The sequence below is a fragment of the Mytilus galloprovincialis genome, chromosome 8 (assembly GCF_965363235.1).
Source record: "Mytilus galloprovincialis chromosome 8, xbMytGall1.hap1.1, whole genome shotgun sequence".
Taxonomy (NCBI): domain Eukaryota; kingdom Metazoa; phylum Mollusca; class Bivalvia; order Mytilida; family Mytilidae; genus Mytilus; species Mytilus galloprovincialis.
In genome coordinates, this window is record NC_134845.1 from 21578908 (window position 1) to 21604266 (window position 25359).

General features: G+C 31.4%; 1 protein-coding gene across 10 annotated transcripts in view; it reads right to left on the reverse strand.

Annotated features, from left to right (window-relative positions):
* LOC143085318 (protocadherin Fat 1-like) overlaps positions 1-25359 on the reverse strand; it is a 119457-nt gene that overhangs the window by 77225 nt on the left and 16873 nt on the right. For 8 of the 10 annotated variants that reach the window (XM_076261592.1, XM_076261591.1, XM_076261596.1 and 5 more), the window contains exons 3-4: positions 22197-22220; positions 19542-19856 (exon numbers count right to left, since the gene is read on the reverse strand). In XM_076261592.1, the coding sequence (XP_076117707.1) occupies positions 19542-19856; positions 22197-22220 (339 nt within the window). The remainder of the gene's footprint in view (positions 1-19541; positions 19857-22196; positions 22221-25359) is intronic. The other 2 variants (XM_076261599.1, XM_076261594.1) reach the window with 1 other exon arrangement.

The following is a 25359-nucleotide window of genomic DNA, read 5'->3' on the forward strand; positions in this document are numbered from 1 at the left end:
AGAGTTTATCCCACTTTTATCAGAAATATTAACAGTTATTCACAATGGTTCGCAATTAAAAATATAATACTGTCATAATCTTTACTAAAATCCTATTCCATTGTTTTCCCAAAGTAGCTTGACTTATGTAATGTAATACAAACACTATTGTTATAGCCAATGACAAATACAGTTAGTGACAATAGCCCTCACCTTTGTGTTAGAGTGACAATAGCCTAACCTTTATTTATTACATAATAAATTTAATAGCTAATAATCAATGTAACATTAAATTTGCATAATTCTAATCAGTTGTAATAGGATTGCTCATAATTCTGTGTAATAATAATATGATTAGATAAACTAAACCTGTTTCAATATATTGAGTAAATATAACCTGCCTAATTGATCTAATACACCTACTATGAGCTATGAATTGAGGTTAAGGTAATTTTTTTATCATGTTACGAGCTTAACCTGATAATAAAAGATAATAGGATAGAGTCACTTGAAACTAAAATCGTATGAAATTATAATTAGAGATTACTCAATATCTCACTCCAAACAATACTTTTAAGGTGGTTCTAAATTTTGAAAGTTACTGGAAACTTTCAAATATGAATTAAAAAAGCCTTCTCCTTACAGAATGATCAGGTCCGTATCATGCAGTACAACCCTTTTCACTCAATAAAGCAGTATACTATATGAAATTCAACAAATACTGCAACAGGCATGTGTCTTGGAACAGTATCATTTAATTGCATGACACAGTAAAAGAGTCTGAAGTTCTATAATCAGTTGACAAACAAGATTATAACAATTTTTCAAGGATATGAGAAAGATTGAACACTCACAAACATGTTTAACCACACCATTCTTTATATGTCTGTACATTTTAAGTCTGTTTTTTTGTTACTGTGTGTCATATTTTTTTTCCAATTATTGTTTTAGCCTATAACAGCTGTCTTTTGGTTTTCTTGTTTGAATGACAGTTTCCTATTTTGGGTCTCTATGACATGTAATTTCTTGCTATATATATATACACTTTGGATTTTGCTCATTGTTAAATGCTACACGTATGATCACCTATAGTTGTAATGCATCCATGTACTCTATTGGTCTCTGTTCATTAGCAATATACGCTTTTTTTGGTTTCTGCATACTGTCTTGTGGTGGATTTTGTTTGTTCTTCACAAATATTGCAAGCAATGTGGAAGCCATTACAGTGAACTTAAACAGCAACATATGTCAGGTAAAAAAAGGAAAGAAAAATAACTGAAAACCGTGTATTTTGTGCATGATGACTTTAAAATGTGTTCTGATGGAAGACCTTGGAAAGATTTGTTGAACCCTATCACATCATGAGAGCAATTACCAGTGTTTGTACACTTTCATATTTATATATTTAGGTTATGCAAAGTTTGTAATATATTGCTCTCTGGTTGGTTCATACCAGATTTTTTACAATATTTTTTGGAGGAAAATTAATGCTGACAGTATCATTGCTTTTACAGCTTACTAATAAAAAAGAAATATAGAAAATAAGTTGATCTTTAGATAGTCTTAGGGTTTCACAACAAGCTATATATCTCTTTATGTAATTTGTCTGATGTTTCTACAATAATTAGGAAAATCCATTTGGAAAATTCCTGCAGCTGTATTCTTGTTACAAAATATTGTCTGGTTTTTCCCAGAAAAACAAACCAAGATATCTGTTAAAATGTACTAATCACACTCAGACGTCTAAATAGGGAATTAATTTATCCTCTAGATGGCTACATTTAGTACAAGAGTGAAATCACCATATATAGGAAAAGGAAATAACACACCATTTTTATAGACATAAATGATCAATTATATTTCTGCTAATGGCATATTTCCCTATCAGTTATAGATGATTTCATTTACTTGATGGTCAAACCACAATTATGTAATTTTCAAAGCCTGAGGTATACCAAAAAAATGCAAAAACTAGGAGATTACGAAAATGGATTTTGAAGATGCACTTTTCAAGAAGGGGACATGACTCAGATTTCATTTCTACTTGACCGCAATTATGTAATTTTCAGAGGCATGCTAAAAACTAGGAGAGTATAAAATTAGATTTTAAAAGATGTTATATATCTGCACTTTAAAAAGATGTCAGTATCTAAATCTAATTTATAATTTTCAACAAACTTTAATTGATGTCATTAAAATGCACCTGTTAAAATGAAATGTTATCACCTTCAGTTTACATAACTATTTATTTAGCTAAATGAAATATTGATACTATGTACATTCAAGACAAGCAGGTGTAAGGGGGCACCTGTTTTCATTCATGAAAATGAAAATAAAAACCTCACCAGGCTTTAAATGAGGAGGAGTACACATTATTTAATCATTAATGTATCCATACTTACAAATTTCATTGCAGTGAACTTATAGTAAATATGCATAAGATGATTATGACTAAGGGATATATAATCTTGTCTTGCTATTCTTAGTTAACCTAAATTTACATTTAGTCCACATGTTATAAACATATGGGCAGAAGCCTATCAATAGGCTCATTTTAACAGTACTTACAGATTTTTTTATGGAACTATTTTCTTACTCTTGCAGTTGAAATGAAGTCTGTTAAAGTTGATGTACAATTAAGCAAAGTTCCTTGAATGCATCAAATGTTTTAACTGTTGCTTTTAAGCTTGTGTTATGTAAGTAGGATTAATAGTATGATGTAAACCATGCAATTAAAGAGTTATTAAATAATCGTGGAGGTCTGCTGCATGATTTCTGCAGAATGAATTTCAATATAATGAAATCAATTGTACTGTTAATATTTGATGGTATCAAGTGGTATGTTACAACAGAATCTAAAAAGAACTGCAAAATAATGAGACTATTAAAACCGATCATAAAACTACAGGTACATACAGCACCTGTGAGGGTCTCTGATAATAACTGAGAAAATCGTAGTTTTATTATCTAATTCCTGTCAGGGGTCGTTAAAACTCTACATTATGAAGTGAAAATCATAAACTTAAATTATTTGTACACTTTGATCTATGAGAGCTGCTTCTGTTTAAAATTTTAATCAAAATTACATTATAATAAAATTGAGAATGGAAATGGGGAAGTCTTTTTCAAAGTGAGGCTACAAAAAATTGGCAGCTTTCAGTTTTTTATGCTGATACACATAAATATCTGTACTAATATGAACTCTTAATTTTTATTCAATAAATCAGAATGTTTTATTTTTTCTTCCTGCTATTTCGATAATCAACTTGAGAAATTCTACTTTTTTTTAGTGAACCATAATTTAAACGCTAATTAGGTTTAGATTAATTACACAACATTGGCCTCTTTTAATTTGATATTGGGAGCGATTTGTCAAGATTGACAGAACAAAAAAAACATGATTACCCAGAAGCACAACACGGAGAAAACGGCTATCGAACTATACAGATGTTCTTCTTAATCTTAAGGCTAACACAGCGTTTCTAAAGAGAAAACCATACACAGTCTGGATCTTAGTTTTTAATGCTGAACTCAATCCTCTTCCATCATAAAATATTTCTTTGTTTACTTTGTTAATAATTCTATGTTTGCAATCCAGAGAGTAGGAAACAAATTTCAAAGATTTTCTATTAATTAAATGTGGGAAATTAGTTTTATTCAAAAGATTTTCCTATGGCTGTATTTAAAGCATGTATAATACTTTGATATAACCTTCAAATAGAGTAAAACTAGACTTGCTACAATTTCCTTTCTATTATTTCTCTCTTACTAATTTATATGTTTACTGATAAGTGCCAATTGCTGCCTACTGATTGCCCTTGGAGAAAGGCTTTCTCCTGCAGATGTCAGTATCCTAGTTATAGCAGTAAAATCATTAAAGGGGCAAAATTGAAAAAAAAAGAAAAAACATAATTAGGAAGGGACATGTAACAATTAAGTCTAGAGTAAAACATGCAAAATCTGAATGTGTATGTTTTTTCCCCACATGTATTAATGTATGCAGCATAACTGATATAATGTGGACAAGTGTTTATTCGATTATCATTATGACAAGACCAATATTACCTATTATAAATCAATTATGTTGAAGTAGAAATTATTATAAACAAATTGGACAACTATTTGTTATTTAAGTTATCATTTTCAGAAATTTCAGAACCAACTACAGAGAAAATTAGAAGCACTAAAAGGATTGCTAGAGATACTTGTAACTTGAAGAATACAATGATTGATAATTACAATCTCTAGTACTTCCATCTTGTGTAGCAATCTTACAAACACATGTTCAGAACAGAGAGATCAATTATTCTCACACCTTTATTTAAAATGACAATGTTCTACTTAAACCAAGGATAACTGTTAGATATTTGGTAGTACTGTAACCTTTGATGAATTATTTTACCATCAACAAAGGAGAGAGGCTATTGTGGATCAACCACTTGTATTTTGTAAAGTACTGATGTTGAATTCCTATATATGATCTAAGAAAAATATGTTGAATTCAGTTGATATTAAATATCCAATCAAAATAAAGGAAGCAAGAAGTTGATTTGTAAGAGAATTTCAATCAGCAATCAACATTTAGTGCCAAACTTAGTAACTCATGGACCTCAAAAACCAGGATTTTATACTCTAAACATTACAGCTTGCCATAATCCTTTATTTCTTTACTTTATATGTTGACAATAAGATCAACGTCTTGTGGTTTTTGTGTCTTGGATTGTTGTTGTGTTATCTTATTAACCCACATCTAACATCTCCATTTCATCCTTTCCTTTTTCAAATAAAATACAATACAACAGGAGCCCCATCCTAGTCGATTCATTAACTGGTTGTTAAAACAGGTGGCATAGTGTCCAGTGGAAAATACTTTATGCATGTTCAGGACAATAAAGAACCACCCATATTGTGAAGGAAACAATAGTCACAAGCTGCATATTTGTATTGAAGTGGCAACATTGAGGTATAAAGTAACAACAACATAAATAGAACAGAGTTACAAAAGAATTTCCTTAACCATGTCTGCACAACGTCAGGTAATAAGTTTGTGTGTTTCTCAACAACCATGTAGAACTGTAGTCAATCTATACAAATGTACTATAATATAGTACAATCACATTAGTTACATAAAACTATGGTCATATACTGCAGTGTATGTAGCTCCAAACCATACATCATTCAGTACATGTAAATTAATCATAAAATCAACTGTAGGTGCAATGTTAGTTATTATTTAAACAAGAAAAGGTCAAACTTAGGCCTACTTATTCCTTTTGATCAATTGATACAACAAATTGCATCTGCATGTGAGATGCTCATACATCATATACTAGTACAGTACAAAAAATATGGACTTGAAAGAAGTAAACTTGAACCAAAGGCAATAAATCGTAAAAATTTAGTCAAATCTGACCTACTGATGTGTATTTGACTGTAACCTTTTCATCAAAGTGTAACTGGAATACAGTACAAAAGAAATGAATTTCTAACAAAGAAACTTGAATCTGACCTATCATGGAAGTATTATATTGACCATTTTACTCCCAAGGACCAACTCAGACTTAACAGCAAACTCAACATGCCAATTTCCTTGATCATACATCAGAGTACATCAGTGTGATATAAATTGTGGGCAAAAATACAGCATGTAAAGGTGGTCAAATAGACCTATGATATGAACTTGACCTTTAGCATAATGAAATGAAAATTTCTAAAAGAAACTCACAGATACACACATGAATATGGACACGAAGGGTATCCCAATTATAAGATGTGGGGCCATCAACTTAAAGCCTTGTTACATTGAATATTAACCGGGAACCTCTAATATTTATAAATATGTGGTGTTATCTATCAATGAAAGTTACATTTTCATGTATACAAAACAATATAAAACAGCAAGTATGACCATATAACTTAGTTCCTACAGTAGGAGCTAGTTCACCTTTTGTTTCACTCAGCTGTTTTTCTGTTGCGTTTCCTGCATAGCTCAAAGACAATTTCACATAAAAGATTCCAATAGTTGTAAAATATCAATAACCTGTAAAACCTTTGTAACCAGATAAAGGTGTTAGATCTATCATCTGATGTGTATTGGCAGCTAATCAATTCTACAGGTGAAAACAGGTAAACTGAACTGGTCAAGGAGACAAAAGTCATCAGGTCATTTTTCTCCAATTACTGACTAATGTCTGGTCAACCTTCTGGTCACCCTGTCACAATAGCTAGGTATTGATCTAGATTGTAGGTTGTGTGAAGACTTGTCACAAGAGGCTTGGAAATCATCTCATGATGTCTAGACTGATCTGTTACACTCAGGGTTTAATTTATCCATAAAAGAAGATGTGGGTTATACTCAAGGAGACCAAACATCACATATATACACCAGATTAGACTTGTTCTTTTATATACAGTGTTGTTTGTTTATATTTTGTTGTTAATTCATGTGATGAAGAAACGGTATTAATTTACAGAACACAGACAATATAAGATATAAATGAGGCAAACAAATTATACAATTATACATTAGATAAGTGATAAAATGTGAAAAGGGAGTTAACTGAAATGGAGGAAGGAAACTTTGGACTCCAATTGATAGATATAGACAGTGTGGCATGCAACAGGAATTGTTGCATAATCATGTTCTCAAAAATAATGCCAAGAGCATTACAAAATATCCTAATTTAACAGCTCCTTTCCAATAGCACCAAAAGGTTCACAAATACATGGTGAACAATCATACTCCTTTCAAATGCCCAGTATGATCATTAAGCACCTGATGATAAATCAGCATGTACAAACAGTAACAAATCAGAACACACAAATTATACTAGCTCTTAATACATGGTTAAGCTCAACTACCTTCCGATGCTATGCTTACCTGTGACAGACCAAACCAGTATGACCACAGAAGCATGCCATGCTCACAGAAAGTGTGACTACATCTAACAGCTTATGGTATGATCACAGGGCATACAAAGTGCTGTACCTAGCTAGCACTGGCAACCCTCTGATAACTTATTTTCTGATCGGCAGAGATATTTATGTTGGCAATGACACCTCTCAAATCTCCCTATGTTTAATGTTTATTGTTATCAATAACTCCAGCTTACTAACAAGTTCTGATAGTAGACTCATTATGTCATTTGCCAACCATACAAATAATGATTATTTTTATATTGATAACAAATATTTTTGGTTAGATAAAACCATGCAACTTTTCTACTTAAATTTCATCTTTTACAAGTTCTTACACAATCATTAAGTCAATTATGGACAGTTTAGCATGTGGTTTTAAATGACTGTGTGGTCACAAAGATATTGATAATTACTGGACTTGAATATAGATATGGGTTGTCATGAAATTTCTAATAAAACAGGTTTTTTTTTACATAAAATTTTTAAACAAGGGGCTCAATATGGAATAAAAAGCAATTCCATATTGAGCCCCTTGCAATATCTAAATGTTTCAATCCATGTTCAAACTCAATCTGACTTCTCAACAAACCAAATTTAATTGGTAAAAGAGATTATAGAATCAGTAGTTTCCAAAGACGAGGACCAATCTACATTTTAAGCATCGATATAAGCATATAATATAAAAAAGAAGATGTGGTATGATTGCCAATGAGACAACTATCCACAAAAGACCAAAATGATACAGACATTAACAACTATAGGTCACCGTACGGCCTTCAACAATGAGCAAAGCCCATACTGCATAGTCAGCTATAAAAGGCCCTGATAAAACAATGTAAAACAATTCATTGTTCATTTTTGTCTATGAACACATACCTATCTTTTAGGGTACTCTGTGGCTCTTTTTACAAAAAATCTTAAAGACAAAATTTAAATGAATGATTTTATCCTGACATATTCATGACTTGCAATTTTTTTTTTGTGGAATGAACCGACTCACTTGCTGCTCATTGAATTTAACAACAAGTTGAAAGTACTTCACAAAATGCAGTTAATTTAAAAAAAAAAATCAAACATTAAAAATTCATAATGCAGAGTCAATTTACTTTTAAGCAAAAGTTGTTATAAACTTTCCCATCAAAACTTCAAACAAATTCTCACATAAAACAGTAATAATTGATCTTCAAATAGTGGCAACTTACCAAAACTTAAACTTGATAAATTTAAGTTTGGAAAATTTACAAAAAATTAAGAACCTTGATTTTTGATTATATTTCAATAGCTGAAATCAGTAACCACGTTTTCAATGTATTTTGGGAATCAATAAAAAATGTCTTACTTTTTCTTTCTATCACATAATGTGTCAATAATAAATCTCACAGAGAAAATGATAGCAATAAAGTGGTAAAAAAATTGAAATTTATTTAAAACAATCTTGTAATCATTAAATAACAAGTGATGTTTATTTTCAAAGTTTGAATTTTTTTTCTTTTTTTCTTTTGAAGGATTCATAAAAACAAACCAATGTGCCAAGACGTTGTCTTTAAACAAGGTGTAAATCAGTTGAACCTTGTGGCTTTTTCTAACCAGGTGTTTGGATTATGAATGATAAAAGAAGCTTCTCTTAATTAACAACATAAGCCAGGCAACTATAACCAAAGGTACCAAAAAGGCTCTCAGAAAACCTATTCCAAGAGATTAGTGGCGTGTGATTCATACTGTTTCTGCAGTTATAATAAAGATTTTATTTGATCAGAGAACATTATTTGATACCAGATCTAATTCTTACATCATGTAGATATAATAAGTTGGTGATAACATCATCAATTGCTGCTAAAATGTTTTCATCAAGCCTTTGAAGATGTGCAAAATAGACATGAGTTCAGGGGTAAAAAAAATATGTTACTATTTAGAAAATACATGCACAGATAGGTTGATTAGCTTTCAAAGATGCTTTTACATATCGCTTTAGTTTTTGTCACATTAAAAACCTATTTGGCAAAAACAGATACATAACCTGACTTTCATTGGTTTATCATAATTATTTGTATACTTCAACATTACATAAATGATTTGTTATCTAATACTATCAAACCATAACCTTCATGTTGGAAAGCAGAAAAGAATATAACAATTAACTATTTTTTCAGTGCATCAATTTTATCTTATACAATGCAAGAGGATATTTAAGCCATACTCTATTGTATTCTCATCTTATAACTTCAATTGTTTTAAATAAGTGGGTTTTTTTCCTCTTTGTGTTCATTTCTTTTTTAATTTATGACAAGAACCTCTTCAAAACGGTTTGGTATTTTGGTTAGGATGTCAGCCATCTTTTATTTCACAACCCTCAACATATCATCAAACTTTGACAACATGATTATCAAATTGTGAGGTTGTGAGACACAATAATGAAACCACTGTCTATCTATAAAGACATTCTTCATTTGACAAAAAAACTTCTCACTAAACATTACTTAAATGAACTCCTTTGATCTCTTTACAAATTAAGGTAATTAACAATGAAAGAGTACTTTATGGTACCATAATTTCCTTAATTACAAAATTACCATATAAATATTTATATATTTCACATACAAGTTTTAAAAAAAATCATAAATGTCTGGAAGTTAAATTGTAATATATTTAAATATGAAAACTTATATTGAGTTGATAATTTAAAATGTGTAACTATATGCAATTGGATAAAACAATAATATGTGGTGTTGTAACAAATCTTTTAAATAATATGGGGATAGATAAAATTGAGAATGGAGATGGGGAATATGTCAAAAAGACAACAATCGGACCAAAGAGCAGAAAACAGCCAAAATTGGTTATCTTTTTAATGCTTATTAATATAAGTTGTAAGCAATTAAAATTAATAGGCATTAAGTACATTTCTAAGCAGGAAACATTTCTGTACTTCCTGCAAAATATGCCCTCTGAATACATATATTACTTTAAACTTACAATTGCAATGGTAAATTTGTAAACCTAAGTTATATCAAGATATCTTTTAATTAATATAATATAGCATCTGTCGCTGTCAGCTATTTTTAGCAACAACAACCAACAGAAACTATACAGCTCTTTGTATTTTAAGATACAATTTTTTTTTCTTAAGTAGAATTTCAAACCACTATGCTATACATGAGATGATGTCCTTAGTTATAACAAATCTTAAAAGGACATTTGGTTTTTGGCTAAAAAAAGTCATAATCATCATCTTAAATTACAATCATTAACAAAATATGAAATTTCTTATTATAACTTGCGATAAAATTAAATTAAAAGAAATCTTTGTTAATAAAAAAAATATCCAAACTTGAGAAGTAATTCATCATTTCAACTAATTTTATTTGAAACAATATATCTGTGATGTTATTTCAATACTTTAGCTCAAGGTACTACCTCAATATTTTTTTCATAAAATCATGAAATTTGCGTAATAAAATTAGTCATAATAGGAAAGAATGACCAGTGATATCCAAGGCTGGTACACAACTATCATACAATGGTCAATAGGACGTACTGTCTAATATTCTGGTGTTAAGTTCCTGTCATTTTCTAGAAGCGCTAATTTGTCATGATTTTTTTCTTTTTATTATTTACACAATTAATGATAGTGTATACATAATAAGTTTCTTGTATTATGAATGTTAAACAATAAATATGATGTATTTGTGGTCTTTAGCTTTGCGTACATTGATGTCATATTGTGTTTTTTTGTACATCATTTTACATCATCAACTGGAGACAATGAGATAGAACAAGCCATAATTTAAAGAAGGTTTCACTGTAACAATTAACATGGGTAAAACTGATGACTGTTTCAATATAGGATGTCTAAAACCCAGCATCGATGTAAAACCTCAATGTACCAGAACTATTCATATAATCATCATGTATTTCCGGGACATTGTGCATGGAGTTTTTATTGGCATATGATGTAAAAAAAAAATGCATTGATAGACTTGATAATTAGTCGAAAAGGGCATAACTCTGAATGAACTCCATTCAACAGAAAACATTCCTTTCAAACTTCATGTTGATAGTATAAAGCACAGAGATACAACTAGTTCCACAAAGTTTAAAGTGAAACAACAAAAGATTTATAAAAAATTAAGACTCTAGACCAATCAGCAGACATCTTTAGTTTGAATTTTATCCCAAAATACTTCGGACCAAGAGTTAAAAAAAGAAACAGAAGAAAATGGCACACCAAGAAATGATACTTCAACATTAATCATAAAGCAATAATCTGTAACTACCTTATGACTGTGAGATAATGAATGATAGTTACTATTCCAGGAGTCAAAACAAATTATCACTACATTGATGTGAAGTTGGAATTAGCGTTAGATGTGTGTTAGATGTGTTTTATGGGAGTCTTTACCAATTATTATACTATCTACCTGTCCTAAGAACATAAATAACTCATGTACATTAGGAGGAAAACTGGCTGTAATTTATTACTTTCCATGTTTGCAAATTAAATTTTGGCGCAAGGTGTTACGCAAAATGGACGCCTGAATAAATGATTATTGTCTTAGCTCTAATAGCTTAGAGCATCTCAAGATTCTTCCAGCATTATTTCAAACAAAATGAAAGATTGAATCCAATGGTACTACATGTATGCATTGGTGCCAGGCCTTATTCAATGTATAAAAAGACGTCTTTTGATTGAAAAAGACAGACTGAGTGAGTGTTTTCTGAGCTGGCTTGAATAAAAATAGAAAAACTAATATAACTCTGGCATCACATTATTTATCTTTATCCCCTCTAAAGTGAAATATCAATGTTTATGTCTCCAAATTAATTATTTCACCAATCTGTCCTATTTTTGTCCTCATTGTACCCGAAATGGTCAACTGATATAGAAATTGACCCAGGCATTGATCTCTCTAAGCAACCTTGGTGTTAAAATCCGACTTAATCCATTGAATAAACAAATAAGATTAGCTTTATTGTGCAGTCACTGTACAATGTCCCCAACTTGTGAAATTTTCTGTTTCCATCCTTTTGTCCCATTGATCAAGGCTGTCTGCTTAAGTTGTTTTCAAAGCCTGCAGGTTATTCTAACACCAGGCTATGCAAACTTTACATTTCAACTTACTTAAAGAATATCTTTATACTTATCAAAAAATAACTATGTAATACACTTTGAATAAAGAATTAAGAAAATTGTTGATTAATCAAGGGTGGTGTACTTCATTGTTATTGAGTGAGATTTTTTGGCAAGGACAGATCAAAGACTTAGGAAAACAGCTTTGACCATAGTTTTAGTATATGGACAGACAACATTAAATTTTATATGGCAGATTAAAAGAAAATAATTGAGGTAAAATTATTGCAGTTGATTGTCATAATGAGAGCTTTAAGTAGACCTTCATGTACATTATTTCAATAAACATAAGTTAACAAACTAAGGAAACATACAGCAGTCAGCTAATGCACTCAAAGTCTAAATGTTGTGGTATTTCTAGGTATATTTGATTACAGTAAAGCATAAGGATTTGATGAAGTTCTAACAACTATTTTTTTGTGGGATATTCCTGCAAACCACAAGAAAAACTAAAGTGCATTCATAATTCAATTTCTGCAATATAACATGTAAATCAAACCTTAAAAAGAAAGGCCTAAAAAAATGTTCTTGATTTTATTGAATGACTAGAATCCACTTGTCAAACACAATGATTGATATGATCTACTACAAACAAAATTCTAACAGGGATCTTAAATAATGACTAACTATTCCCTTTAATTTTGCTAACCAAATGAAATCATCTTAATGAATCATGCCTTTTATAAAACACTTCTGATGTTAAATGTAAATTTGTTTTCCCTCTAATGAACTTGACAATCCATTGTTTGTAATAAGATTACAGCTCTGTCAGCAAGCTCTCGTAAATTTTACTGGATAACATTCAAAATCAACATATAATCTTAAGACTTTTTTTTCCATATCGAGTGTCTTTAACAAATTTTCCTAACATCTTGCAACATTTAATTAAATAAATTAGTCATCTCAATCTGTCTAAGTTATCAATGACAAGCTTTACACATCAATGAATGAACAAGAAGTCTAAGGGTGTGGGCAAGGACCAACTTAAACTTGCAACAATGAACAATGAAATTACTATGAAATCAAGATGATAACTAATACAGCTTGGATAAGGGAAAGAGTCATGGGGAAGACTTTTATTGCATTACGTGGCAACTATTGTTGGAGAATGAAGTAGCAGCTATTTCTTACGAGGGGAAATATAATAGGGACTTTTATGATTGAGTGAAGTTCTACCCCTTACTATATTTGGGTACCGTAATGTGATTACATCTTTGGGCTATTCAATCAAGGAACATTTTAAGGAGAGTTTTTATGAGAAAATGATCTGAGGAAGTTTAGTTTTAATAACTACTCTTGGGCAGTCAAGTAACAGTTAATTTGGGCTATCGTAGCTATTTTGGGACAAGGAAGCTTTGAAGACTAAACTGGGAAATATGACTGAACAAGAATGTGTCCAAAGTACACGGATGCCCCACTCCCACTATCATTTTCCATGTTCAATGGACCGTGAAATTGGATAAAAAATATAATTAGGCATTAAAATTAGAAAGATAATATCATAGGGAACATTTGTACTAAGTTTCAAGTTGATTGGACTTCAACTTCATCAAAAACTACCTTGACCAAAAACTTTAACCTGAAACATGCACTTTCATTTTCTATGTTCAGTGGACCGTGAAATTGGGGTCAAAAGTTTAATTTGGCTTTAAAATTAGAAAGATCATATCATAAGGAACATGTGTACTAAGTTTCAAGTTGATTGGACTTCAACTTCATCAAAAACTACCTTGACCAAAAACTTTAACCTGAAGCGGGACAGACGGACGAACGAACGGACGAACGAACGAACGAACGGACGGACGGACGAACGAACGAACGGACGCACAGACCAGAAAACATAATGCCCCTCTACTATCGTAGGTGGGGCATAAAAACAGTACCTACTATGAATAATGATCTGTTTACAGTCTGGGGTTGTCTTTCCTAAATTTAGATGTTTAATTCCAGATGTCAACTACAGCCTGAGTTGGGATAGTTTTAAGTGTTGAAGCCATAAGAACAAATCTATTTTGTATAGTATACCCCTCAGCCAGACATTATTCATATATTTTGACATTTACTTAACAAAATTATTAACTCATAATAACAATGACTTTTTGATAAAACAACCTTCCCAGGCTAAACATATTCCTGCAGAGGTTGGACCCCCAAGAAGGCTTAACCTTTTTTAAAATAGAGATCACTTGTCCTTATTAAAAAGTAGTCTTATCTGAGCTATTCTATATCAGATATGTCAATTAAGTCATTTTAGAAATTTAAAGTAATTTATGTACTGTGCTGTACAAAGAGGACAATTATTGCCTTTCTTAAAAATCTCAGTTTATGACAAGATTGTAGTTTGATATTTGTAATATAAAGCTAAAAATATCCCAAAACAGCTTGACAGTTTCATATAACAGTTAATTATATGGTACATAAACCAAATTAGAGATATCTTGATGAAATCATAGGCAATTTTCTTTTGAAATTAAATCTGGAGCTTCAAACTAGACAACCAGAGGTGCATGTAATTGACCGAACTTCACAGAACACACAGTTCCATGGGTTAATGTCCAAATAAGAGGATCATACTATGTATAATAAAGACTTATGTATCTAGAATAAAAAGTAAAGTTACTGTAAGGTAGAATAACATTAAGGGTAACCATTCTTATTGCAAAAGTTGTAAATTTCTATAACTTATGTCTCTTCAGTGATGCTATTAAACACCAATAATTGTTTGTCAAAAACCTAATAAAAACATTTAAGAGCTAACAAAACATAATTCCATTCTGTTTTGTATATAACATTACATTCTGCTTTATCCCCATCACATTTTGAAATTTCCACAGTATATGCAGTAATATATCAAAAAGCGTCTATGAAAAGCGCATATATGCATTCCTATGTGTTATTCTGTACAAATCTGACAGATTTCAGAAATGTCAGACTACCATTCATTAAGCTACAGGACTAGAGAAGGGCCACGCACAGTAACAATCATTTAGGAAACTTGTTTTAACTTTTAGCAATGTATTTTGCCTTAATATTTAGCTTATTCCTTTTATTGTAGTATTATTGTTTACAAAGTGGTTAGTTATAAGAACAAAGGATTGCAGCAGATCAAATATAAATACTGTAGTTCCTCCTCTGTTTTGTACATGTCATAGTAAAATAAGACCACCTTTAAGTTTCGACTATAAACATTTAAAGAAAAAAACTTTACTTATATACTTTAATAATGTAGTTTGCAGGTGTTTTGATAGGAGTTGTTTGCTTGAGCAATGATCACACTTAATTCTGTAAGATGCCATGCTAATGTTAATTGATAGAGGTCAGAAACATATTTGTTTGTACAAATAAGGATCAGTGGTATCTGCCTCTTAACAAATCCATTTAAACTTCTGCAGGTGTGCATGTTCTACAAGCCATTATGACAGTGCTATATCTTATTTATTGCCAAAATTTATCTAGATAAATCTTTAACAATGGTGGACTATCAAAGTTGATATGTAAATTTGATTTATTCCGTAATGTTTAGTTACTCTTGAATAATATAAGGACTCCTAAGTCACTACCGTTGAATAGTGTATTGACAAGTTAATGTCGTGTTAATTCAATGGAATCACACATGGACTGTCGGATTAACTGACAATTCCGCAGATAAATATAAAGCATACTTTGGTGTTCTTCCATGTTTGGGTCAATTTACTGTCCTAAACAGAATCGTTGACACAGAAATTGGTTTGATACCCTGTATTGAATGTTATAATTGGTACTTAAGTCAGGAATACTCAATGAAATTATTGTATTGCTTAAATTATTTTGAACTTTGTACCTTATAATCATATCAATAATATCATGTTGTCATGAAACAAAATTTAAAAATCAATGGCGTACAAAGTTGTAGGGTGGACATTTATCTAATATGCTGACATCAGCATAGTTCACTAACCCTATATGTATCATTACCAAATGACATCTGAATACAAGGGATTAAAAAAAGATACTTGATAAAAAGCAGATACCAATTTGTATTCTGGCATGTGTATAAGAAAACCCCTTTTTTCAGTATGGTAACTTCAGTAATTTTAAAAAGATGGAACAAATTGAGAAAGGTATAGTTAGTTTGATACTTTCAATTTCTAAATCAAGAATTTAAAAGTGCAACAAGTGATAGCCAATCAATAGGCTTTAATGATTTAAATCACTAGGCTAAAAAATCAACACAGAATGTCAGCGCAGCTCATGGAAAAACCATATTAATATGACTTCCAGAGCGCAGCAAGAACTTTAAGGCTTAATTTAAACCTTTCATTTTAGGTTTTTCGGTTGTTTTTTATAGTATTACACTTGACAATGAGTGGAAAAGTCCTTAAAGTTTGGAAACCTCATTGAAAATCAACCAGGCAAAAAATGTAAACAGTCACATAGTCTAAGCTGCCTATGTTAAAACATTATGTTCTGACAAAACACACCTACACATCAAAAATATATTTGGGAACATTATTTAATATAATGATCTTCTTTCATCCTAATGTTCTGATTTTAAAATCAAGATATCTACAAATCTATTAAACTTTACAGATAGAATTCGTACTCAATCATAAAATTCTACTTTTCAACGATTCTATTGAAGATTGGTGATGTGGATTCAATCCAACATCTCCTCTCATGAATAATTCAGTTACGAAAAAATCAGCAACGGAAAATCTTAGGTAGTTAGATGTAAATACTTTTTTCATTCACACATCGTATCAAATAATCTGTCTGCCGCATCAGACAGAAATTACAATATATAACAAAACAGGGAAAAATCCTGTGAAGCATAAAGATAAATGATATAATACCTTATATACATAGGTTTAATTTTTTTACTAATTGTTTGTGGTCTAAAGAAAAAGAAAAAAAATTGTTATCATTTAAATGACATGTGTCAGAAAGATGGAGACAATTTTTTTTTACCACAGGTTTTTAGACTACATTTCATTTAGTTATAGTCAGATTAATATGTTACATTAAAATTTTTAAAAATATATATTTTATATCTTCTTTCACACAATACTGTTTGTTCCATAAATATAAAAAGACTGAAATGATGTTCTTATCTACGGATTTAAAAATTAAATTGTGCTATGAAATAAATTGTAAAATACAAAAAGTCATGTTTCAAATTTTCTATCCAACCCTTTTAAAACACCCCAAGTCAATTTGATTTTTTATCACCAATTCAAAAAATAAAACATTCTTGTCCATTCCAGACTTCTCCAAATCAGATGTGTGTTTGCTGAATAACTTCAGGCATTAAATATTGGAACTTTAAGTGCGGACTTAATGATTAAACATTCTTTTTTTCTTTTTTCTCTGCATTTTTCTTGATGAACAGACAGGATAGAAAACAAATATAATCAAAAACGAAAGACATATTTTTTTTTGTAAAGCAAATATACTGATAGTCTTACATTGTTTCAGAAACTAATGACTTAACAAGAAACCTCTTGATTAGTTTTTTGGATGTAAACTTGTTGTTGAAATGGTAACCTACTTGATGTTCACCCTATATATTTAAACTTTACAAATAATTCAGAGATCAGCAATGTTAAGCTTTCTGAGTTCACCTTTTATTGGTAGATAGACTTTTTGACTATCAACAGTTAAAATATTTCATATCCTTCGCTCCTCAACTTAAACTAAACATCCAACTTTTTATTTGAGTTATTTGTAAACTAAGAGAAAATTCAATAAAATGCCGCCAAAACCTGATTGTGTCACAGACAGGAAGTAAGAAGGGGGTAATGTAAACATTAGCATAGAAGTAGTCAAATATTCTAAAATTGTATGTATATTTGCTTTTTATTTTTAAATATTGATAACCAGTGTTACATGATTTAAAAGAATTCAAGTTAGGCATTTGTTTTAAGAATAGAAGTATAAGAATATAAGCATTTAAGAAAGGAGATGACATATCTGTATCTCACTTAAAAAAACCCAACTAAAATCAAAACTTCACACCCAATTCTTAACACTCAAGATTACAAACTAAACAGTTTTTTGTTGATGACAGTACTTACTTTTGCAACTGCCTATTGTAAAATCTTTATTAGAAGTAGTAAAGAGTTTCATTTCAAAAACTGACAAAACTCAAGTATACAATTCAAAATAATGCATTCTTTTTTAGATTTGCTGCAACAAAAGAATGTGTGCATCAACACTTCAACGAAATGAAAAATGTGCTCCAATATCAAAGTAACTAAAGGTATGCTTTAATAAAGATTATTGTGTCATAATTATCTTACAAAATGCTTTTTATTAGCCAAACAATTAGAATTCCTAAAAGAGAAAACTTTCATCTGTATTTATATGATACAGAATTGTACAGCTGGATGGTTGTTGTTTGCTTAACGTTCAGTGGCAAATATTTCACGCATGTTGACAGAACAATAACCATAGACCAGAACAATCTACATGGCTTCAATTTTAAAGAGTGGAGTATCATACCACCCACAGCACAGACACAAGACACAACGCCATCTTGGTATAGTATATGAGATGTAAAAGAAATGAACATGTGAGGAAGACACATTTGAGAATGCATAGGTATAAGTAAACTTCTGCAAATGTTCTGATAACCCATAAAAGAGTTTTGATCTGATAAATACAGAATTCTGTGCAAATAAACTACTTTTTTTTATCCTGAAATTTCTTAATTGTTGATTGTGTTCACACAAACCTTTTTAAAGAGTGTCGTGATATTTTCATTTGTTCAATAGTTTTTACAAGGGATGCTATTTACACAGGTCTGTATTGTACATGTATCCTTTTTATATCCAAACTGAAGTTTCATCTAAAAAACATATTGTGCTTGCAATATATCATCTTTCAGATGTGTGTTACAAAAGTATGAACTTTGAATGCCTGTAGTTGTAAGGAACCCTAGAAATGTGTTAGATAATAAATAACTCATCTATATTTAATAAACATGCATCAACCTCAAAGAAGAAAACTACCTACAAAGTGTCAGATGCCCCCGTAGTTGTAAATATGTCAAAATAACAGCTGGGAAAATTATATTTATAAAACAGAACTTTCTTTTATTCACTGCCTAAAAGATCATAATGACTAAGACAGCTTGTCTCACTGCTCCTGAAGAGAGCTTACAACAAGGAAAACAAACCTCCCTGTTAGACAGATTGAAATCAGGGGTTTAAAGAGACAACAACCCTACTAAAGAGCAAAAAACAGACAAAGGCCAGCAATGGGACTTCAAGTGAAAGAGAAAATACTGCAAGTGGAGGAGAGTGTTAGCTGGCCCTTTAAAAAAATGTATACTAGTTCAGCAAAAATGGACATCACACTCAATTCCGAAACTAACAAATGAACGAAAATCAAAATAACATACAAGACTAACAAAGACCAGAGGTTTCTGACTTTGGACAGGTGCAAAAATGCCACAGGGTTAAACATGTTCTGTGAGATCCCAATCTCTATTGAGATTATTATGTTCATGAATCTAAAATTGTTTCTATACACCTACCTGTATGTTCATCAATCTGAAAATGTTTCTGTGCGTTTCCTTTGGTAATGGTAAATGTCAGCTGCTCTGATGGGTTTTCATCTTTATCTGTAGCTTGGACCAGACCAACAACAACATCTTGTTTAGAATTCTCCTTGACCTCCATATAGTACACTGGTTGTGACATCTGGGGGATGTTGTCATTGACATCCAGAACTTTGATGTATACATCCAAGCGAGCATGTTGGGGTACCAGTCCCCGGTCTTGTGCATAAACAGACAACCAGTAGTGAGTGGCTGATTCCCTGTCTAAAACCTGTGCTGTGGTTATAGTTCCTGGAAAACAGTTGTGAAAAAGTTAATATTTCATTCATAAATTCAACCTAAACTTAAAGATTATATTTATAGTGACTATCTAATTGCTTTTGATACTATTATGCAAATATTTTTTTCTGCTTTAATAACTATAATAAGCATGCACTGTCGAGTCAAGTGTACACCCCAGATCATTAACAGTTTATATTGCATTATATAGATCTACATGTTGGATCATGTTGTACAAATAAATCTATAACTGTGAACATCCTGAAACCAAAATTAAGTGCCAGGTGCATTCACTAAAATTGGTGCAAAAAAATAGAAAATTAGAAAATTAGTTGTAAATTGGTATACATCATATAACAGGAAACTGCTACTAAAGCTTGCATAATTAATTAATTTCAATCCACATGAAACAGACCTTGACATTTTTCAACAAGCCATAAAATAGCTTTACCATGTGCTTTATATGAACTAGCTTTTTTATGTTTCATATTTATTGCAGGAAAGTCGGTCTACTGTCTCCATATTAACTAACATTAAAATAAGGAAAAGAACTGAGATTACAGGCACAGACAACATTGACAGTCCATGTAAAAACTTACATAGGTTTACATTCACTGAATAAAACTTAATACAAAATTGCTCCTGTTCTCTGATAAATCTCTTTGAGATTTGAAGAGGTCTGTCTAATTCATAGTTACTTTCAGATGACCATTTAACATGTTTATATACTGGTAAGTACTTATTGTTATTGTGAAAGAAATTAAAACATTTCACAAAGAAAATAGTATTTATAACATTGTTTTTCTAACTCTTTTGTGCCAATTTCACATGTGAGGTTAATGGGACAAATACCAACAGGACAATTGATGCCTAAATGACGATGATAGCAGACAACACAATCTGTGAAACACCACACAAAGGATTTAAGAATGGGCACTTTGAACCCTACCAAATATCTAGGGGTGACGGCTAGTGTCTTTTAATTGTAATCAGATCTAAACATTGTAACACCAACCGTGGACTTTAACAAATTTACTATTACCGGTATCAAAGGAAGATATGTAGGAATAAAGCAACGAGAGAATAACTTAATAAACGACAAAAGAAATTTAGAAAAGAAAAATAAACCATTTCATTTTTGTGGATATTCTTGATTTTGCAATATAATAACTTTGTATGAGGTTGATATGAGGATATATCGTCCTCTGACTTTGCCCTCAGTTGATATACTTATCCTCTTATCAATCTCACACACAAAGGCTATAATTGTATAATAAATTTATATTGATTTTTAATAAAAACAATACAATGGTACCAGTTAGAAATAAATTATACATGTTAATAAATATATGTGCAATTACAATAAATAATTTAAAAAGTGAAATCCAATAAGTCATTGATGATTTTGCAATAAGTTTGCATTGGTCTGTCTTCATTGATCCAATTTAATGTAGGTCATAAGATGACAAGGACTTCAGATCATTTACTGGGGAAATATCTTCAAACAGGAGCAACAGTAGATTTCATTTTAATCAGATTGTGAATGATAACCTTAAATTGAAAGGTTTTACCTGTCAATATCATAACTCTATACTCTCTTTAGAGCCAACATCTCCTATCAGATAGTATTTTGACATTACAATTATGTAAAGAAATAAATCAAATTTCTTATCATTGATAAAAACAAGACAAATTTGTTCAGCTTGTATTTATCACAGCTACATTAAGCACCAGATGTTAGTATATTCCGTGTCTTTTATCACACTTAATGCAAAACAGTGCGGGAATGACATGATCCTTTATGTGCATTCCATTTATAATCAAATACTACTTTTTTCAATTAAATTCTGGGAAGAATCTAAAATTATAGAATGAAACGCCTGTTCATTCATAACTGAGCTGATAAAGTACATGTGTAACTGTGGTATCTACATATTTCTGGTTGGGACATCTAAAGATGTAGATTATAGATTTGAATTATACAATGTTTTATATTTCTAATTTTCAGTCTACTAATATAAACAATCCAACACCATCTTTAAATAGAGGCCCCAGGCAGTAAAACAAATTATGAATTGTGTCTTCATTTTTCTTAAAACATATAGCATAGAAAATTTAATGGTTGGTAAAACAGGGATAGGATAAAACATAATGATTAGGGTTTTAAGCTGGGTTTGCCTGAAATAAACCAGTATCTAGATTATTATATGTCAATCTTTCTGAAAGCAAATAATATTGCTAAAACAAAACAGACATGTATAAATATAATTGACAAGATAATAGCACCACAAAAATAATAAAACCCTTCGTCTGCTAAATATATACAGGATTCCAAAGCTAAACTCACATTACCTGCAAAATCATTGCTGTTTGTGCCTGGAAAATTTGTCATTAATAAATACAATATTTGAATCCTAAATAATAAAATCATTGCTGTTAAAAAATTTCCTTATTCTTTTTTCTTAATCATTGTTTACATAGAATATTTGAATCCTGAACAACAAAATAATTCAGGCCTTTTGTATAAAATTTGACAACTAATTTACTTCAGCAGGGCTCAGATAGCATGAACTGGGGCAGCTATGTCGCTTTTCTGTCCATCACTTCGCTTTGCACAACCGTCAAAATTTCAGTATGAAATCTACTTGCATATTTTTAACTAAATTGGTCTGCATGAGTGATAATAGAATACCAATCTTTTATCAAAATGTTATATAAGATATAGAATATAAAAGGAAATATGACAAATTGAAATAAATGAGAAAATCCTGCTGATTCATTTAAAAGTTAGCCTAAAAAACTAACTTTTAAGATTATTAAAACTTTTTCCATTTAGGAGCAATCTTTTATCTTTTTAAATGATTGAAAGTCATCTATGACTCAACAGATTAGATTCCCCCTGTTGGTCTGTAACAAATAAGTTAATGATTACCAAAGAAAACAAGAAGTAATTGTAACAGGATGCTGTTACGAAGTCTCCCAAACAAAGCTCCCATAACTCGCCATTTATATGGTCCCATGTTCATTTGATTTGATTTTTTGTCCAATACAAGAATATATATGGCTTACGGGTGGGGATCTCCACCATTTACAAGTATTCAAACAGGAGGGGGTGGTGGTAACCCCCAGAGACTTTACCTACATTTCATTTGATTTGTTTTATTGTCCCATACAAGAATATATGTGGTTTAGGGGTGGGGATGTTGACCGTTTACAAGTTTTCAAACAAGAGGGGGTGGGGTGACCCCCACGGGACTTCCCTTTTATTTCATTTCATTTGTTTTATTGTCCCCTACAAGAATAAATATGGTTTAGGGGTGGGGATCTGGACCATTTACAAGATAATAGCACATTCTCAAATTGAACGGGGTGGGGGCAACCCCCAGGAACTTCCCTTTAATTTCATTTGATTAGCTTTATTGTCCCATACAAGTATATATATGGTTTAGGGGTGGGGATGTTGACCGTTTACAAAGTTTTCAAACAAGAGGGAGTGGGGTGACTCCCTCGGGACTTCCCTTTTATTTCATTTCATTTGTTTTATTGTCCCCTACAAGAATATATATGGTTTAGGGGTGGGGATCTGGACCGTTTACAAGATAATAGTACATTCTCAAATTGAACAGGGTGGGGGTAACCCCCAGGAACTTCCATTTAATTTCATTTGATTAGTTTTATTGTCCCATACAAGAATATATATGGTTTAGGGGTGGGGATGTTGACCGTTTACAAGTTTTCAAACAAGAGGGGGTGGGGTGAGCCCCTAGGGACATCACTTTTATTTCATTTCATTTGTTTTATTGTCCCCTACACACAAGAATATATATGGTTTAGGGGTGGGGATGTTGACCGTTTACAAAGTTTTCAAACAAGAGGGGGTGGGGTGACTCCCTCAGGACTTCCCTTTTATTTCATTTCATTTTTTTTATTGTCCCCTACAAGAATATATATGGTTTAGGGGTGGGGATCTGGACCGTTTACAAGATAATAGTACATTCTCAAATTGAACGGGGTGGGGGTGACCCCCAGGAACTTCCATTTAATTTCATTTGATTAGTTTTATTGTCCCATACAAGAATATACATGGTTTAGGGGTGGGGATGTTGACCGTTTACAAGTTTTCAAACAAGAGGGGGTGGGGTGAGCCCCTAGGGACATCACTTTTATTTCATTTCATTTGTTTTATTGTCCCCTACAAGAATATATATGGTTACGGGGTGGGGATCTGGACTGTTTACAAGATAATAGCACATTCTCAAATTGAATGGGGTGGGGATGACCCCCGGGGACTTCCCTTTAATTTCATTTGATTTGTTTTATCGTCCCATTCAAGAATATATATGGTTTAGGGGTGGGGATCTGGACCGTTTACAAGATAAAAGCATATTCTCAAATTGAAGGGGGTGGGGATGACCCCCCAGGGACTCCCCCTATATTTCATGTGATTTGTTTTATTGTCCTATAATCATTTCTGAAGACTGCATGTATCTATCACTTACAGTTTTTAAGTTATATTCATTTGAAAATTTTAAAAAATAAAATCCCATAGGGTTCTATAGTAAACCCCTCCCTCCTTTCTACCCCCCAAAATACCCCTTAATAGACCTCAATGCACAAACGAAACATTGATGGCTCACCTAGACATGTTAGTCTAACATATTGTAAAATCCTAAGTAAATCTGACAAGCCGTTTAGGAGAACCGCTGCGGACAAGTTCATTTTTAAAGTGGCGGAAGAAGAAGAAGAAGAGGAAGAGGAAGAATAATAAAAATAATAAGAACTGACCAAAAACAATAAGTCTCCAAACTTTGTTTGGGAGACTTAATTATCAATTTAACCATGATAAAACAGTTTTACTACCAAATAGGAAAAAACGTATAAATTACAACTGATTTGAATAAATACAGACGCTTGCTTCCTACAAGACACCTATCTGAACTAATGACAGAATATAATACCTCTAAGGGGATCGTTTTCTTTTTAAATAAATACAAGAATGCTTGATTCAGTGAATACAATTAGCTTCTGCTTTTTTAGGTTTAAACTTTACAAGGCTGAAAGGTTAAGAGGACGGTACATACATGTGTATAAACATCAGTAATTTGATTTCAGATCTCTCGACTGTTAACAATGACTTGATTTATACTTTTTTGGTACCAATCTGAATTTTGGAATGTTGAAGAAACCCTCACATACTTAAAATATAAATAACCTGTAACTGCAATGCATTTAAATTAGGCATAGGAATTGTCTAAAATATGACACACACACGAATCACAAACTTTGTAAAAACTATGTAAAGCTAGCTGCTCTCATAATTGTGTAACACTGTAGATCTAGACTAGAAATCCGCACAGGGATCTGAATCCAAACGAATACTTAATGAAAAGTTTGTAAAGCTGGGTAGGTAAAATTTAGATCCAATTTCAACGGAGCAAATATCACTACTTTTCATTAATTTCTCCATAGGATTTCGATCTATCTAAGTTTTTGGATCGAGATACCCTGGGTGTAA